Source organism: Bombus vancouverensis, chromosome 8 (assembly GCF_051014615.1).
Source record: "Bombus vancouverensis nearcticus chromosome 8, iyBomVanc1_principal, whole genome shotgun sequence".
Taxonomy (NCBI): domain Eukaryota; kingdom Metazoa; phylum Arthropoda; class Insecta; order Hymenoptera; family Apidae; genus Bombus; species Bombus vancouverensis.
Window position 1 is genome coordinate 8,514,118 of NC_134918.1, and position 18,271 is coordinate 8,532,388.

The 18,271-nt window shown below is 34.2% G+C and overlaps 2 protein-coding genes across 2 annotated transcripts in view; one reads left to right on the plus strand and one right to left on the minus strand.

The window, feature by feature from the left end:
- Positions 1-947: 947 nt before the first annotated feature.
- LOC117162663 (uncharacterized) lies at positions 948-4,337 on the minus strand. Its single transcript, XM_033344486.2, has 8 exons — positions 4,215-4,337; positions 3,298-3,429; positions 3,002-3,208; positions 2,336-2,551; positions 1,836-2,009; positions 1,523-1,722; positions 1,197-1,462; positions 948-1,111 (listed from the first exon to the last, which is right to left on the minus strand). Exons 1-8 carry the CDS (start codon positions 4,335-4,337, stop codon positions 948-950), a joined length of 1,482 nt encoding a protein of 493 aa, XP_033200377.2.
- A 1,715-nt stretch (positions 4,338-6,052) lies between these two features.
- The window catches only part of Gdap2 (ganglioside induced differentiation associated protein 2), a 69,896-nt gene continuing 57,677 nt past the window's right edge, over positions 6,053-18,271 (plus strand). Inside the window, exon 1 of the mRNA XM_033344556.2 lies at positions 6,053-6,325. The gene's annotated coding sequence lies outside the window, so the exon portion shown is untranslated. The remainder of the gene's footprint in view (positions 6,326-18,271) is intronic.

Here is an 18,271-nt window from a genome sequence, read left to right on the forward strand (position 1 = left end):
CTTGGAATTGTTATCTTGTCTAACTCTACGCATGTTTATCGTTTTTCTTTCTTTCTAATAAGCGTTTTATCTAGAGATAGTTTGAAGTACGATGCATTGAAAAGTAATGCGAATACATAAGAACTTTTTCAAGGTGAATTATAAAGATTTGTGTTTAAGTAATACGGTTTCGTTAAAACAGATTTATTATATAGAGTATAATACAAAACATTACAAAAAGTAGATGTAGTCTTTTACTTAATTTGATATGAACGTAACAATTAATGACGATCATCCTCGGGATTAAACGTTTTATTATTTACATCGATAGCGCCAGCTAAATCATTGCTTGAAGCAAGACAAATTAAGATGACAACGATGATAGATATCGCAAGAGTGATCTCGCTGTTGAGAATCCATTCGATTTTGTACGTTAATACCTGCAACATGTATTTACGGCTGTGATTCATGCTATGATGCGTTTGTTTTCTTATAATATAAGGGCTTTTCTTTCGTGTGTTGTTGTAAATCCACTGAAAAATATTTTGGGAATTCGGTATAATATATATATATATAAAATTTGAAATTCATTGAAAAATAATTTTAAGAATTCTTCTACTTAACTTACAATATGATACGTGAAATTTTTAATTTCGTATTTAAAAACCAGTGACAAATAATTCGTAAGAATTCGTTTATACATGATAGCCCACCTACTCTTATCATCTAGAATATCTCGTTTGTTTTTGACAATATTAATTTTTTGAACCATTTTTGAACCTTTAAATCATTCGACTTATACCTCAAACACCTTTTAATATTATCAAGAACAAGCGAGATATTGCAGGTAGTAAAGTTAGATGGACCACTTTGTGAAAATTTGAGACTAAGAAATTTTAAACTTGAAGCTTGACACTTGAAATTCAGCAATTGAAAGATTCGCATGTTAATTAATATAGAAACAGTCATTACTTGATAACAGCAAATTTCGTATTTCTACCCTTAATCAGAATCGCGGACAAACCACTCTTCATCGCTTCCCTCGTAGTGCACTGGTTCTCCGCGTAATTATCAATCATCTGATACATACCATCCGACACTTTCAAGTCACATTCACATTGAAGCGCCCATTCTTTAAAAAGACAAATCAATAAAATGAAAATTCATACAATATCATTGTCAATATACGTATAATAAACATTACTCATATACCATACCATTTACATTACCCTTATCAAACCTCTTGTTCGAGCTACACGTTTTTGACATGTTCAAATGACAGTCACAACAGCATTTTGAAGAATCTCCGGTTATCAAGGAATCGAGCTCTTTCACGATTTTCTTATCGTCATAGACAATATTTTGTCCGTCTTCCGATTTGTCCTCGACACCGTTAGGCTGTTCGATCTTACAGTTGACTGTGCATATTTCATCTCCTCGTTGGTTTGTTGTGCCCGTGGCCTCTTTCGTTACGTAAGAACCGCTGGAATTATTAAATAACACGCTGCTGGATTTGCAATCTGCGGTTCATCCCTTTCCTTACCATTGTTCCTCACGATCCTTGTTAATCGGTGCCTCCGATATCAAGATTTCCTTATCGAACTGAGGCTGTCCCTCTTCCACGGATAAAGTAATTTCAAAATTTTTCTCGTTTTCATTCAGTTCTTTTTTCACAGAGAATCCATCGTCTTTGAAATATTTGGGAGTTACGCGTTCTTCGTTCTCCCCTGTTTCGCATAAATTCTACGAAAATTATTATTTTATATGTATAATTATTTTCTGATTCTATCGTTAAGAATTTTTCATATTAATTTCTCGTAATTTTGTAACAATATTTTGTGTGAAATAAATCTTACCGATACTCGAGGAACTCTCTCCATCTCATTTATGTTCGTCGTTGAACCATCGTTGCACTCTTTAAGTTCAGAAGATTGATTCAACATTGAGACTTCCAGAATAGGGACAGGTTTGTCACCTGTCTCGTCGCGCATCGGTGGTGAGTTCTTTGGTTTTACTTTTTGTACGATGATCTGAATCGATAATAACCATTATTTGTTCACTTTAATAAGAAGATGAATGAAAGTGTTGCTCGCAAATGATTTAGTTGTATTAACTGCACCAATAATTTAACATTCTCCACTTGATAGAACTCTACACGGTTTATCACTTAATCTGTTTTACATTCTAATGAAGAAGAAATGAGATTAATGGCGCCAGTCACCGTCGCGTTATTCGATATTATATTATACTTGTGTGTTCAATTGCTTTAACATATCATTTTCGATTAATTGAATCGAAATAGAAGCAACGAAAAAATGAATATAAAGTGAAAAAGGATTAAGTATTAGATTAACACCTCTTGACCCGTTTTATCTAGGATCCTCACGGTTCCTCTCAGATTTAAGCACTTGAACATATCCGCGACGAACGTCTCGTAAGCCTGCAACCTCCTTGTCAACACTGCCTGTGCCATTTTTTCACTTTTTACAGCCGCTTCCGTTAACTCCAAATCGCGTGTCAGACGGCCCATCCTTGCTACTAGCTGCTCATTATGCAACATCAGAAACTGAACCTGGTAATGTCGAAACATTGTTCTGACGATTACGATTCCATTAACTCAGCTTCGAGAACCGAAACCTTGTCAAAGTTTCAATTTCCTATATCGAATTGTTTCAATACTTCTAGCTGTATAATTCTCAGTGTATATTTGTTCAATTTCCAACGAAGCTAAACCTCGAGATGCATTATATTTTGATGCAATTACGTACCAAATATAGGTAATAAAATAAAAATGAGAATTTAAAAAAAGAGAATTTAAGAAATGAACGTTCAAAATACGATCATTGTTAATGATACGAATTTAACAGAATAAAAATACCAAATAAAAGAATTTGAGAAACGAAGGTTTAAAGTGTGATCAATGTCTTGTCCTATTTCTCTTGAATAACGGGATTTAACGAAATGATAATACTAAATGAAACGACGTCAGAAACAAAGGTATAAACAATGACCATTGTCTCACCCTGTTTGTTGTAAATGACACCGATTTCGAACAGTATCGACACGTTCTCTGGCTGTGTTCGGCAAACGACCGACACGTTCGATGAGATTCGAGAAAGTTGTCGATCGATTTGCTAGATCTAAGTATTTTCCCCACGTTGCTTGTTGTCGGTGACACGATCAATGGCGGATGACCATCATGCGCGTCATGAACGTTGTCGACGCCACGCTGAAAATTCCGTTCGATTCTTAGCAATGGGATGCGTCTCCACCAACCGAGCGGAAATTGCAAATTTGTCATTACAGCATGCGACTTACATCCGACGTATTTGAGTTTCGATCGATGGCACGAAGATTCGGGATGACGATGAAACGGAAATATGAGCTGGTGCCCAGGATTTCTATTTCTTTGCTCACGTAAACGAACTGGTAATCGACGTTTGGCAATGCCTGCGTAGAATTTTAAATAAAATTAGCAAAGATGGAGAACTGATAAGATTATTAATTGTTAGGGTGGTATTAATAACATGCAAATTACAAGGATTTAATTAATTTAAAGGTTTAGTAAATTAACGATTATCAAGATAACAATGTTTATTAAATCAAAAGTAAATAAGGATAAGTCGAAAGTTTATTTGTTACTAAAATTATTTTTATCAAAATATGGATATTAATGATAATTTGGAATAACTTCTTAAGATTTCTAGCGAGTTACCATACCTTTGCATTTTCCAATTAGTAGACTATGGATATTTACATATTTATAGGAAATTTAAATGTACAAAAATGTACAGTTGCATATTACAATGTGCATAAATATTGAAGAAGAAGCATTTATTATAAAATTTAGAAGTCGAAACAAAAATTTGAATTTGCATAGATATCCGCGTAACCTACTAATTAATATAGATGTAAATAAATCCTTATTTTTTAAATTATGTTGAAATAATGAGAATTATTGAATTTCTACCAGTATTCTTATTTGCAATATTTAATAACCTCTCGATGAAAAGTATGTAAAAACATGATACTGCGATTGGTCAAGGTCGCCGTCTTAGGTGATAGAATAATGTATTCGAAGGTAAGGTATTGTTGTAGATTGCTCCATCCTCTTGGAAAAATTCCAATCCAATCACGTGTTGACGTATGAATCTTAAAAATTTGATTACCGTAATAATGTACTATGCAGCGAGAAATTAATTGCCCGTGCAAACGATCGATAAACCTTCACTCACTCTATCTTGTATCGTGTAATGTACGACTATATCCTCGTCAGTTCTATATTTCGTTTTTAATTTATTAAACTGAACTCCATTGATATACTGACAGTGAAACGTGCCACGTACACAGCAATACATTTTCATGAATATTTACGACAGAAAGACAGGTCCAAAGGAGAGATTAACAGATCGCTTTGGAAACAGTTGAATTGAAAATGTACTCATTACTTCGTAAGAGATGATCAAACCATCATTGAGGTGGGAAAATAACAAACAAAAGAATTGCGGTCCAGTTAATTGACGTTGTAATTTAAATTAATAATAAATATAAATCCAATTCAGTGAATAGATATTTAGAAATAGGTTTTATATTCTGTATCTTGTTAAAATAGATACAATGTAAAAAATTTTTTATACATATCGCACAATCGTAATTCATATCATGGTCAATTAGAAAGAATAAGACAGACAGCAACTGCCATCTGGCTGCGAAGTACGAGTAATCGTCAAAATTTACGTCATAAACGAGATAAAGCGTATCTGATATATCATTTTTCATTACGTGAAATTTAAAATAAGCTTGGAAAGGTCATCAAATTTGTTATGTTCCCTATAATTTGTAATTATAAATTTATAGATTATATTTAACGTGACTGCCGCAGATGATAAATTTAATAAACGTAGAAGAATCTGTTGCTAGATTTATGAAATAAGGGATGTTGCGTTGCGGGTAGTATATTTTGATGCACAAGTAGCTTTTCTATGTTTGATTTCAGTTCTAACCATTGGTAGCGTTGGCATCTCTTTCTATGCTGAATTGATAACGTTGGAAATGATAGGAGAGTGGTAATATGGTTCTCAAGTTCTGAGATCATGCAGCAAAAATACATTGGGTTTTAGATCTATGATATATTTTATCTGTGCTCATGAGGGAGGGATTAATAAACTTATTACATGCAAATTATTCTCTAAATGCAATCTGCTGCGTTATTAATTATAAATAAGTAGCATATATATATATTGGTATTAAAACACATTTATTCTTGAAATTCATTCCTTTATTCAAATAATTTGCATTGCTATGCAATATACCAATTAAACATATATACAGAATACGTCATTAAAAACAAATGTTACAAATTTAAATACGTACATTTATAATAACCTTTATACGAAGAGAGTTTATTTACAGAGATACGCACATATTATAATTAAATTAAACGCAAAAAACGAGGATTATCGATAAACTGTCGAAAATTGTTATTGCACAAATTAATGCTTGAAGGTTATCATGGATGAAATTTCATCCCAAGCCAATTTTTAATAATGATTAAATGTTAATGAAACGCGTAATTTCATTTGTTTAATTTTATCAATATTTCAATTTAAAAAAGATATATTGCGGTAAATTTCCACTCATGACATCCTTTAAATATTAAATAGTCAATTTCCATGAAAGAGAAACACGAAAACCTACTAACTAATCTACTAGAGCTATATCTCATTATCCTTATCAATGATTATCAACATCTTCCAAAGTAACACTACATACCATCCTGTTATTGAACTAAACAATTTTCATCTAACAATAAAAATAGTAATACAGAATTTAAGTAGCAAGCATTTATGCAACTTCCATCCATGATAATATTGATTAATTTCTTTTTGCAATAAGTTCGAATGGTTAAACACGAACGTTCAATAAACGAGAAGTTCGAAAGCTGCCGCCATTCTGTGAATATCGCGCACATGCGCGGCATTCTTCACATCGCGCTCTCATTGGTCAACGCGCGAGTCGGCTCGCTGGAGCGTACGCGCGCTCAGGTGCCGTACTGATCGCCTCGATGACAAGGCCGTCAGTTACTGTTCGTGCACGAATGCGACGAAATACCCGAACCTCTTGGCGGGTTTTCGCTCGGAGCTGCGCTCACGAGACCAGCTCGACAAGGAAACGGAGGTGACGTTTCTACGAAGAGAAGACAGTGAACGTTAACTCGAGACGATCGGCAAGCATCGACGGACTTAAGTACGAGAGACACTAATCAAGAGGCACGGAGAACCTATCGAGCACCTGAAGCTGCATTTTAGTCCAACTTTGGCCGCGCTGATAGGCGGACGATTCGTAGGTGAGTGAGCTGTAAACGATGCGTCGGCGCGACTAAGCACGCGGTTCCTCCATCTCGCTTTCTCCCGTGTTCTCATCACGTTCACGGAATTCCATGAAAAATTCCCCGTCACACATTCACAAATCTTATGTTCTACGTGTCGATTGAGCATGAACTCCTTACTCTTTACAAATGACCCTTGATTCCTTCGTTCCTTATTTTAGGTTAACTAGCACCTTACGCTATATATGTCGTATAAACTTACCCGAAAATCCACGTTTAGGATATTGCGTGACATTTGCTACTCCAACTGACCAACGAATATTTGACAGCGGACTGACAGAAACTCGATTATCAGAGGCGCGCTGCTCGAGACGCGGATCGTTATCGATGCTGCCCTTTCCTGACAGACTTTCCAAATACGCGTGTCCCTTCCGTCACTATTCTTTAATACTAGAGTATCAAACCTATCAATGTTACAAGTATCAGACTTCTTTAGTGTATATTTAGTAAAAACAGATATTTTTAACCAAATTAATTTTGTCTCTTGTTCATATAACTATTTATTTCTAATTATAATTCTAATTCTAATAATTTCTAATTATAGTTCTAATTATAATTATCTGTATAGAATATGTAAGTATACATAACAAATTCTATAGTTTGAGTGTTAAAAAATGATTGTATAAGAGGTGATCAAAATGTAGATAAGAGCAACGTCGATGCTTTCGAGTGTTCAATGAATTTGAGTGTCTTTTTCTCGCTGGAGCCTGTTGTAAGCTATTCTTTTATTGATTAGATAGAAGAGTGATTTTCGACATTAATGTGGAATAACGGTATCTTTAAGCATTTCCATCGACTGCCTAAATGTACACAGCGGAAGACCCTCGCTCGCGACCTTGATCGTACAGTTGGTATAGCGGTATACTCGAGCCGCGCGCGTCGATAATTCCTGTCGTGCATTCTCCGTCTCGTATTCGTCGTCTTCGCGCCAATCCGCTCGTTCCCCTCTCAGCTGTGCACCGATCCCTGTTTACAACGTGCTTCTTCACCATCAACTGTCGAATGTGAAAAGAGTTTTACCGATAGGCGTCAGCTGATGCAGTCAGAAGAAACTAGGTTAAGATAGGTCGAACGAGAGAATTTCGAGAAACGTCGTTTGAAAGATCATTCTGAAGAATTCTTCGATTTTTGGCTGATGGTTATAGGTTATATTTTTACGTTTGTTACGTAATAAATAGAATTACATTATAAATAGTAGAACACTAGTGCATATTTCGTATAAATTAAATGCTTTTTACTGCTTTTATTTTCTAGTTATTTTATTATAAATCCGTTGGTTCATTGGGACCATATGTGTCTTATAAAATAAAGTTTGTTAGAAAAATTTGTTAGAAAACGTAAAAAGAACGGAGTGATAAATATGTTTTAAATAAATGCTTTTGAAATTAAAGTTTCGAATAATTTAATGTAACTTAAAAGTAAATCTGTTTCTGATCGAATAAAAGATCGAAATTTTCACTATTTAATAATTAAGATTTTGATATTATGTCCTACAATTGTATCGGATATATTTTTGATCAGGTTATGTTAAATATGATTATGTAATATATGGAATAATGAATGTGGTTCAAGCTTGAAATGAAAAGTCGTATTTTCGCGTTTAGTAATTAGAGGTTTGTTGAGGCTTAAAAGATTAGATTGCATTGAGAATGTATAAGAAAGTTATGTTAAGTCATTTAACTCAAATATATTATTTTAAAATAGATGGAAATACGCATATGGCTCAAATGGATGGTTTTACGATTGAAATTATGAATAATTTAATGTGATTTCTTTTTTGTTAAATAGAAAAGCCCTATTTACGAATTGTACTATAATTTAGGAAATTAAATCGTGCGGAGAATATTTGGTAAGTTCAGGTTGAAACATTCGTTTCGTTAAAAACACGTCGAAATACCTTCAAATTTAAGTTTTTTGTTATAACTAATTAACTTTAAAGTTATATGAATAATTCACGTGAAAGACAAAATTCTTTCAACTACTGCACGTGGGACGTGTTATGTTCAGAATTAAGACGTGGTATTTCCATTAGCAGTTTTCAAAACTTATTCAATACACATGCATATGTATGTGTATGTCGCATTAATTAACGGCGAAAAAATGATATTACCTTCTGTTGATACCAATCAGATATCTGATCGAATACTTCGAATATTTCATAAATTTTCAAGTCTTATATTTCGATATATCGTAACCTGGAAGTAATTTTAAAAGAATCAGATACCAGATCATCCCACGAGATACCAATGAATGAATAGAACGTAGGAATAACGCTAATCGGGTCAATTAGTTGCACATTTACCTAGGTAAACTTCGAGGTCTCCCTCTTGTTCCATTTCAAAAGTTCGATGGACTACATTCATGTATTAAGGTTTTCAGAAAGTCTTACAATGCAGCCTGGCAAAGAGTATTAACCATTGTACGCTGCATGAATCGAACAAAAGCGACGTTGCTGTTGTAATAGCCTGTAATACACCTAAAGCTTGTGGAAACACAATGATTGATACAAACTAGATGTACCAGTCGATCGACGAATTCAAAAAAATTCTACTGATAATTAGCTTTGGTCGTGAAATTTTTAGAATCAAATCAACAGAATCAAAAATGAAGAAATATTTCGTTCCACTCATCGAAGAAAACATTTTGTAACATTTATTTTCTTCTTTAAGAAGAATTAAATATATATAAGAAATATTCCTAGAAAGTCTTTTGGAAATTGATATTTTAGAGAGACAACTATTGTACCGTGAAATTTATATTCTATAAAATATTCGAAAGGTTCATAATTCTTTCTTCCTTTTTATTAAAGAATTCTATAATAGTGCAATAATATTCTGTGACTTTTTTTTCGAATCGCGTATAAATCTTTTCCATTCTATCTCTAATCACAGCAGTTATCTGAAAAGACTATTGCTCTGATAAAGCAATAATCTAGCAGCTTTTTCGTTGAACATTTTCACGTCACGCGACTCAAAGACCTTTTATTATCAACTAAATTAAAATCTTTCTTTCGAAAAGTATCTATCAAACGACGTTACGAGCTCCATTTTTCTTTCTCATTTTTTTTTCTTCTTTCTTTTTATAGCCTTTTCACGTTTCAAAGTGATAACCGACGTCATGTCGCCTGTTTGATAATCCGATCGCTAAAACACCTCTGTCACATATCGGCTGATAATGGAATCGAGCGCGAAGGAGTTAAAAAGCGTGGACGTGTATCGCGAGGCTCGATATCCCAGAGTCAATCGGGACACAATGAACGATAATCGGAGCATGACAGGGCGCAGATCGAACCATTCAATTACACGGTTCCACGAGGCCGGATCCAGATTTAGGAAGTTAACGTAAATTATTCCGACGTCGTTTCAGACCTTGGGCTTTTAGCCGCGAAACCAAGATAAAAAGTCGTAAAACCGGATCCTGACGAGCTATTTCCAGTTATTTCTGTCGTTGAAGCCATTCAATACCGAAGCGTTACGTTTTGTAAGTCACATGAAAGAACTCGAGTAATCCAATCAACGGAAATTCATTTTTTCTTTTCTTTTTTGTCGTAAGTCGTTGAAAATTTCATGATTTTCTTCATAATTTAGAACGAAGTGGTTATTTCTTGGTACGGTACATGCTGTAATTTCAAAATACTGTACATAAAAAAGACCAGAGGAAAAATGATTCAAATAACGAAAACGTTCAGTAGAGAAAATCGTGAATGAAGTTAATGTTTTAACGCTTGAATTACGAAAACACAAGAATTTGGCGCGACATTAAGTACACAGAAATAAAGAGAATTTAAGAAAATTCTACGTAATATGATGCAATAGGCATTTGCATAATGACTTGAAGATGATATACAGATGAATGTAATACAATAATCAATGACAAAGCAGAATTACAAATCTCTTTAGCACAAACTAGATGTACGTAATATACAACCGGTTATAAAAGTATCTAGTAGTAGCAAGCAATTTGTATCCAGCTCTTGAAGTATAATTTTTAATAGAATCTACTTTATTTTCAAATTATTGGATCATCATTGCGGAATAGAATAATAAATAGTCTGTAGAAGAATACTCTCCTTTCGAACTTTCTCTTTCACTGCCTAAATGCTTTAGATTGAATGTTCTACATACGTATCTTGGTCAAGTATGTACTTTCCTGAGAAATTATGTACGTTATGCGAGGCGTTATGAGGCGATACTTTAATAAAAAAGTTTGTATATTTTCAAAATGTCAATTATATCATCTACAAGTTTGGAAATTCATAACAAGATATTTTACAAGATAAATACGTATTTATTTCGCTTTTGCAAAAGCATATATACTCGAATCATGTTACTACTGAGTCCCTCGTATATTTTAGTAAAAGGTTTTATTAGTGAAATTTATTGGAAGTTTCAGAATTTCATTGTAGTCGAGTATAAAGGCGAGTCATAAGTTTCCTATAGTATTTATGGTAATGGAGTAACATTGTGAAGAGTCAGTTTAATAAGTATACAAAGTACGTGCCAGTGAAACTTGCTTTTGGTTCTATATCGGAAGTCTCGACGAGTTCGCGGTAATTCGAAGTGAACGAAGCTTCTTTCTGTACGTCGCGTAAGATTATATTCAACTGCGTCACAGAGAACTCTAATTTCGCGACGGTTCCCGAATAAATTAAATCCTGTGTCTCGTGAGCTGTCTGTCTAAACGGAAGTTACGAAATTCTTTATTAAAGAATCCTAAACAAATGAACTGTCCTATCCTTCATTGCGTAGCCTTGCTCCAGAATTTCTGATTAGAAACTACTTTCTTTGCGAACTCGTGAATTTCCTGATAAACCTGCTGAAACGTCAATTTGGCAAATATTTCATTGAATTTTCTAAACCTTACATTTTTAATCTACGAATTGAACCCTAAAGCAATTGCAAAATGTTTTTTCTAAAGGCGGCGCAGTTCATTTAATTGTAATTATTTCTGTGGAATATTTTGTTATAGGTGTAAATACGTTTTATCAGTCATTTTGAGCATAACGATAACATTTGAGATAGTATTTAAAAAGATTACTAAATTCATCTAATATGTTCGATCTCATTCAGATACAGATTTATTCTACAAAGTTAAACATTCACTAAATTTATTATTACACGTTACTTCTTGTAGATCAATTTATCACATCATTAGATTCTACTATACTATATAAGATAGCATTGGAATAACAATGGAATGAAACCACGGCAATCAGGAATAAAGAATACAATCATAATAATGGATTCTCTTATATGAAACTTTGAAAATAAGTTAATGGATGGAGTTAATTGAATATCATATATATATATCAAAATTGTATTCTGAGAAAAATATTGGTGAAATATTAGCTTCGAGTTATATTTTAAAAAATATACTTTTAATGTGTGTTCTTTACCATATTAAAGACATTTTTTAAAATAAAAATGAAAGGAAGAACTACGAGTTATTTAACTATTACAAAAGGGAATTGCAATTCGAAAAGAATTATGAACACTATCTAAATATCTAGTATCTGCAAACTCTTCTGCATTCTAACCTCGGCTTTCATCATTCTCTCGTGTCCTTCGTTTATCTCATTAATTAACGATACTTTCAGTTGTACGCTACACAACTTCTCATGAAAGAAGGTGTCCTTCGTTATCAAAGGAAGTTCGCTCGTTTGCCAAAGGGTCGACCCGATCGGCCGTGTAGATAGACGTGTTTCCACGCTGTGATAATTAAGGGTTCGCGTTAAACGAGCCAACCGGCAGAAACTAAATGTCCGCGGTTCATTCTCAAGATGCTGCGGGTTAACCATCTGCTCCAGCCGATCCGACGCGATATAGGGGTCGCGCGTTGATAATTTGGGTCATGCATTTTCGGCCAAGCACGCTTTACATCGCCTTTACATCGACCCTCTTTATCAGTCGCTCCACTCGTGTCGTACCAATATACATCGTAGTTTGACGTGGCATTAATTAACGAATTTCATCGTTCCACCATGTTGCATCTTCAATAGCGTATCACTACACGTGTATATGATATGCGTATAACTGTATCAACGAAATATCCAAAATTATTCGACTGTTTGTAATTAAAATAGAGATTCTACAGCTCCGATAGCAACTCGTAACATTATCCGTAATTTGGTGTAATCTGGCTGTTGGAAATGTCGATGTTGGTTCTGATGGAACTTTGATCTCGTGAAACGCGCTACAGAAAATCACGTGTCATTTGTTTCAACTTTTGTCCGATTTTCCTGAAATTATTTTATACAAACGGAGCATAGTTTGGTTGAAGTTAGCTTTATTCTGTTGGAGGGTCAACTTACATTTACCAGAACTCTAAAGCAAACCTAACTCGCAACCTTACCTTCAGTTATATTATTATAGAAACTCGTCGTTAGACGACGAACCAGTTAACAAATTAATTCTCTTAATATCGTTTATCGGCTCAGAAAAATTCAACAGACACCCGATACACCGATACGACGTAATATTTCAAATCTAACTAGCTGTCAAGCTTTAAAAAATTTAATCCTACCCGAACACTTACGATATATTCAATTCTCTTCTAGCTTTACATTCTTTAAGGCTATCAAATGCCCCGTTAAACGATTCAGCCATTGGAGTACATCCAATCTTGCATCCACTTCGATCCAAGCTGCGCTATGGGACGTCTTTGTTCGCGAATTAGCATGTCGCAGTGGCGTTTCGATTCTTTCGATCACGTTTCCATATCGAACGCGGTTCGCGTGTCGTTCTCGGATATCCGCTGTGTCGGATTCTACGACGGAAGCGTGCACCGGTTTCCACCCTTCTCCAGCCATTAGTTATTTAAGCGGACCCGCGTGTATCGAATGCAACGAACGCACGGAAGCTCTGTTGAAGGCGAGCTCGATTCCCCGTTGCTCGGCCACGATTTCGTAATTCAGGTCATGCGTATCTCTTTCTTCCTCTCTTCGTTCACTTCGAGTCCGTTATTATACGCAACTATCGAGCATTGTTCGAAGCATAGTATTATTGTGCCCTCTTTTTGATTAAAATCGCTAGAATCTAGCTAAAAATATCGTCATTTCTTCGAGGTACGTATGTTGAAATATTTCGAGGACCCGTGTTTTTAATTTGTCTGGTTTAATTACTTTTCGTGTAATTTTACTGGAAATGTCGTTTCTTTAAAACGTCGTGTATTTCTTCAAAGTAGGTTTCTCAGAACTCGATATACGTTTCAAATTACTCTCGTTATTCGAAATGTATAATAAATACGTCTGACTGTATGCGTATGTATAGTATCTTGTTACAAAATGATAACCAGATGTTCTAAATTGAAGAAAAACAAAAATGGGAGAAAAAATTACGAAACTCCATATTTTCACGGATGTTTTGAAATGGCAGATAGGGCTTCCCGTTGGTTATTCTGGCTATGGCGAATCGACATTGTCACTGACAGTGGATCGATATCTCTTGATACCAGGTTCACCAGGCAGCGGGATTTTCGAGAGAATTCGAGAAATTTTCCGCCAAATGGGGTAATTCGGTTCGTTACAATGCGACGATGGGATAATAGGTTCTGTTAAGCTTTTGTGCTACAGCAGTGTTGATATTGTGACAATTGATATTTCACGTTATTTTTGATAATAAGAAACGAAGAAGAGAGGTCAAATATTTTTACACATATTTATCTATAATCTTTTTCAATTGGAATCGAAGTTGGAAGGTTTGCAATAATAAGGAGACACAGCTACAATATTTAAATCGTGTTTATAATTTGTTGTTTAATGTTTAAAGAGAGGTATAAGTTTCATATCCAAAAATGCAGAAATTTATAACTACGAATATTGATTGACTATAAATATGTAATACAATTAATTTTGAGAAAATTAATTTCACTGATTTTGTATTGCTTTAGATCAGGTTTACTCAGATTACTAGAATACGGAGCTGTGTCTTTATCGCAGCAGCTCCTTCAATACTTAAAAGATTAAAAAAATTCCACTGTAGAAATATGTTAAAGTCACTGTGGTTAATATCGTAAGAAATTTTGGAGTGGAAAGGATTATGATTAGATTACTACGCTCTCGATGACGGAGGCTTTATTGCGTGGGTGTGGTGTATAAACGAATGTCACGGCAAATTGCGTAGTAACGTGGTGGAGACCATTTCTGTCACGTGATGTAGATGATGTTTAAAAAAAAAAGGAGAAAAAGAAATAACTAAATACGTACTTTACGTACATATATACTATACGTATATGTATTATATTATTGATTAGATGTATTTGGGCGTTATCTCTGACGGTATATGTCATTTGATTACAAAAACTCGGATAAAACAGTGTAGTATGACTTTGTACATTATATTAGCTATCAAAGTATATTACACAGTTATCAGAGTTGGCGTGTTGAATACAACTTAATAACTGTGCTCCACGATAACAGCTCCTTCATTTCGACTGCAATTGTGCACCAAAATGATAAATCTTGGGTTCGCATTGTTGGTTTGTTGATAACCACAATATTCGAATAGATTTGATGTTATTTTAGGTTATTTAGAATATTCTATTGATGATCTGGATGTATATAAAATAAGTTAAAATGAAATATTCTAAATTTAATTAATTTAACCCAAATTAGATTATTCCATCAAGCCTCTAAAAATCTATCACATTCTGCTCAAACAAGAAATTCACGTAAAGTATAAATGCTCGACCCCAAGTATTAATCATTAACAAATCAAGTTCCTTTGATAAAACTTTATAAATATTAAATTCAATTAAAATATAAAATATAAAATACTTAGCTCCCAAGAAAATTAGCGTTGTTTCACCAAACTCCCAGAAAAGTCTATTATACAAAAATCAAAACTTTGAGATCGCTGCGCGTTTCACTGAGTCTAAAAACATGAAAAAAAAGGGTCACTCTAAAATTCTATTAGCACACTAGAAAATTTGTTTCCTAAAACAAATTTTATTTAATACATTAATTTCGAGTTAATAACAAAATCAACAAGATATACAATATAAATACACCTGAAAAAGTGATTGCAAACTTTTAACCGTTACTGTACATACATACCTCGCTCAGACAACAAATGTAGAGCCTCTAACCTCTAACCTATAGAAAGAAAAGCGCTGCACCTGTAAAACCATCGTTCCGTTAACACGCGAGACAACCGGACGATCTAAGGAGCTTTCGAAGCCGTGGAATGACCGCGAGTCGAGCCGAGCCGAGTATATTGAAGGGTTTTCCCGCACGTAATCGATACCGGTTTGATAACATTCCTCGGGAAATGTCGGGTCAACGTTCTGACGTTACGCTTCCATGCGGTCTGCCGCTCGACCTTTCTATGCCAACTCGCGCCTCATTCGCGCGATCATTTGGCATGGCGCGTTGGATCGCGTCGAATCCTTAAAACCGTCTTCGGGACCAGGACATCTTTCACGTACGATTTAGGTCGCGCATTATTTCTTGTATTAACTGATGGCCTCGCAACGCAACGAGTATCCTCTCGAGTCCATTAAGAATCCTTAAATCGACGAGGAACTGCGACGGGAAAAAAGCTCGACAAAGTCGAGACTCCGGGGGGTTGTGAACGTGGCTAATTGAAATTTGAATGGATGAGAGTTGATACTGCAACGAATATTGCCGATTATCTGTGGTACAATTACAGTCACGATAGAGTCAGGTTATAACATTGATAGTCAGACAAATCATGATTTACGCGCAGAGAAAGAAATTAGGAGAAATATGGGGACGGAAGGGATTGAAATTTTGAGTGGGAAGGTTTGAAGAAATTTTTGATACGAAGTCAATGTGCTTTACGTTATACAGGGTAGTTGGTAACTGGTGGTACAAGCGGAAAGGGGGTGATTCTACGCGAAAAAAGAAGTCGAAAATATAGAATAGAAAATTTTTTTTTTATTTTTTTTTTAAATCTACAGTGAGATCCGTTATAACGAGACATGATAAAGTGCACGCGTACCGAGCGAAAATTCAAAGTGGATTTTCTCGAAAACAAAGCCTCAAACGAAAAATTTGTATTCTATATTTTTGACTTCTTTTTTCGCGTAGAATCAACCCCTTTCCGCTTGTACCACCAGTTACCAACCACCCTGTATATTGAAAAATACATATTTCTATAGATGTTATATATGATTTGTAAACACTTTTAATATGTTAGTGTATTTTATATTGAGAGATACGTATTTTTATAGTTATATACACATATATTAGATACTTTTTCTTCCTGGTTTTCTAATTCTTAATATAGTTATTAATATTTGCAGTTCTCTTCCGTATGAATGAAATACTGTTAATCAGAAATCATTCTTCTTATTGTGCTCAACACTTACGCGCATGATTTTTCAGTTATAATAAAACATTTCATGTGCTTTGAAAAAGTTTTGTTACTTGTGTGATAATAATTATCGCGGGAATACAATAACCTGTTAATGTAACTGTTAACCTTGTTGGTTGTATCAAATGATTCGTAGCAGCATTCTAAATATAAAGGAAGGGAAGAACTGCGGTTAACATTGACAATGCGACGTTCAAGCTATAGCACGCGATTATAATAAAACAGGAAGTAATTTATTTGTGAATAGACGCTTTATTTATTCGCTTACACCGATATTTTGCACTTTGATGTATGGGTATATTCAACATAACATAACGGTTTATATGTTACGTGTCTATTGCATTAGCAAAATACAGATGTATATAGACAAATGACAACATTATACATGCAAAGATTATAATACTGGTACTACCAGAATGATCGATATGATCAATTCGTAATTTTTCATAGAAATTTCATAGATTCATAATGGTGCATCTTCGAGAATTTGAGTAATTTTTATTCTTCATTTTATGTATTTTTTCATAAATTTTTCATCGTGACCTCTTTAATACGAGTTTCATGTTTTGATGAGTAAATTTAGTGTCAAAACAGAATATGATATTTGATCTTGAGAGAATTGGAATTTGTTGTTTGAATAAAGAATTGGTATATATTTTGTAGGTTTAGAAAAGTCACTTAATTTGATATCAACAGAGCGTAGTTGATACTTTAGAAATGCTAGCTCAATTAACACATTATAGAATTTTTATCAATAATTTTCTTAATCGAAAAATTATCGAATTATGTATCATATATATATATCGTATTCTATACTACATACATTACTATTTGATAGTTTAGTTTATGACCTCGTTATATCATGCTTTACCAATGACATAGACGTCTCGTCACATCAGGGACATTTAAATGGCGATCTGATACTGTTCTGATTATCCTTGTGACTGTAACCGAGTTACATGATTTGTAATTGATTTGCTGGTAAACGCTGCAGGAGTTTCCAAGTTCGCGAGATTACGATCGATGTAATAGATGATTTTGATAGAGTTTGCAGTAACTTGATTTCACCAGAGGATGTGACGCGTGTCAAATTGGGATTCGATCGAGTTGTTGAAATTTGCATGACTTTAATAGATAAAAAAAACGTATGTTCGCATCTGTGGGGATAGTGAAGCATTATTTATGGGGTAAGCATTTCACGACTCTCAGAATAGTTTAGTTTTACGAGCAACACCTTGAAATACGATTTTCCTTACGAGCGTACCTTATGCGAACGCGAAACAGAAAGTGTCACGTATCTTAAAAAAAAAAAAGAAAAACAGAAAATATTCTTTTCTAATTCGTGATATTCCCTTTTTTTTTTTTGCTATATTTCGATGAAAACAGTAAAACTACAGAGAAAGAAAAATATCGGTTTTCATTGAATCCTTCGTAACACGCAGTGGTTTAAAAAGATATTTGAACGTATAGTATAGAAGACATTCATGTAAATATTGTACGTGTTAAGTAAAGCGTTTTGAAATTTCATTAGCATTATCATGAGACACGTCTGCTATTAGGTATATCGCTA

Bases quoted from the DNA above. Each gene is read 5' to 3' on its own strand.
- LOC117162663 (XM_033344486.2), bottom strand. From the start codon at position 4,337: ATGTATTGCTGTGTACGTGGCACGTTTCACTGTCAGTATATCAATGGA. The intron at 3,430-4,214 runs GTGAGTGAAGGT...AATTCTACGCAG, and splicing joins ATTACACGATACAAGATAGA to GCATTGCCAAACGTCGATTA. The intron at 1,112-1,196 runs GTATGGTATATG...GTCTTTTTAAAG, and splicing joins TGATAAGGGTAATGTAAATG to AATGGGCGCTTCAATGTGAA.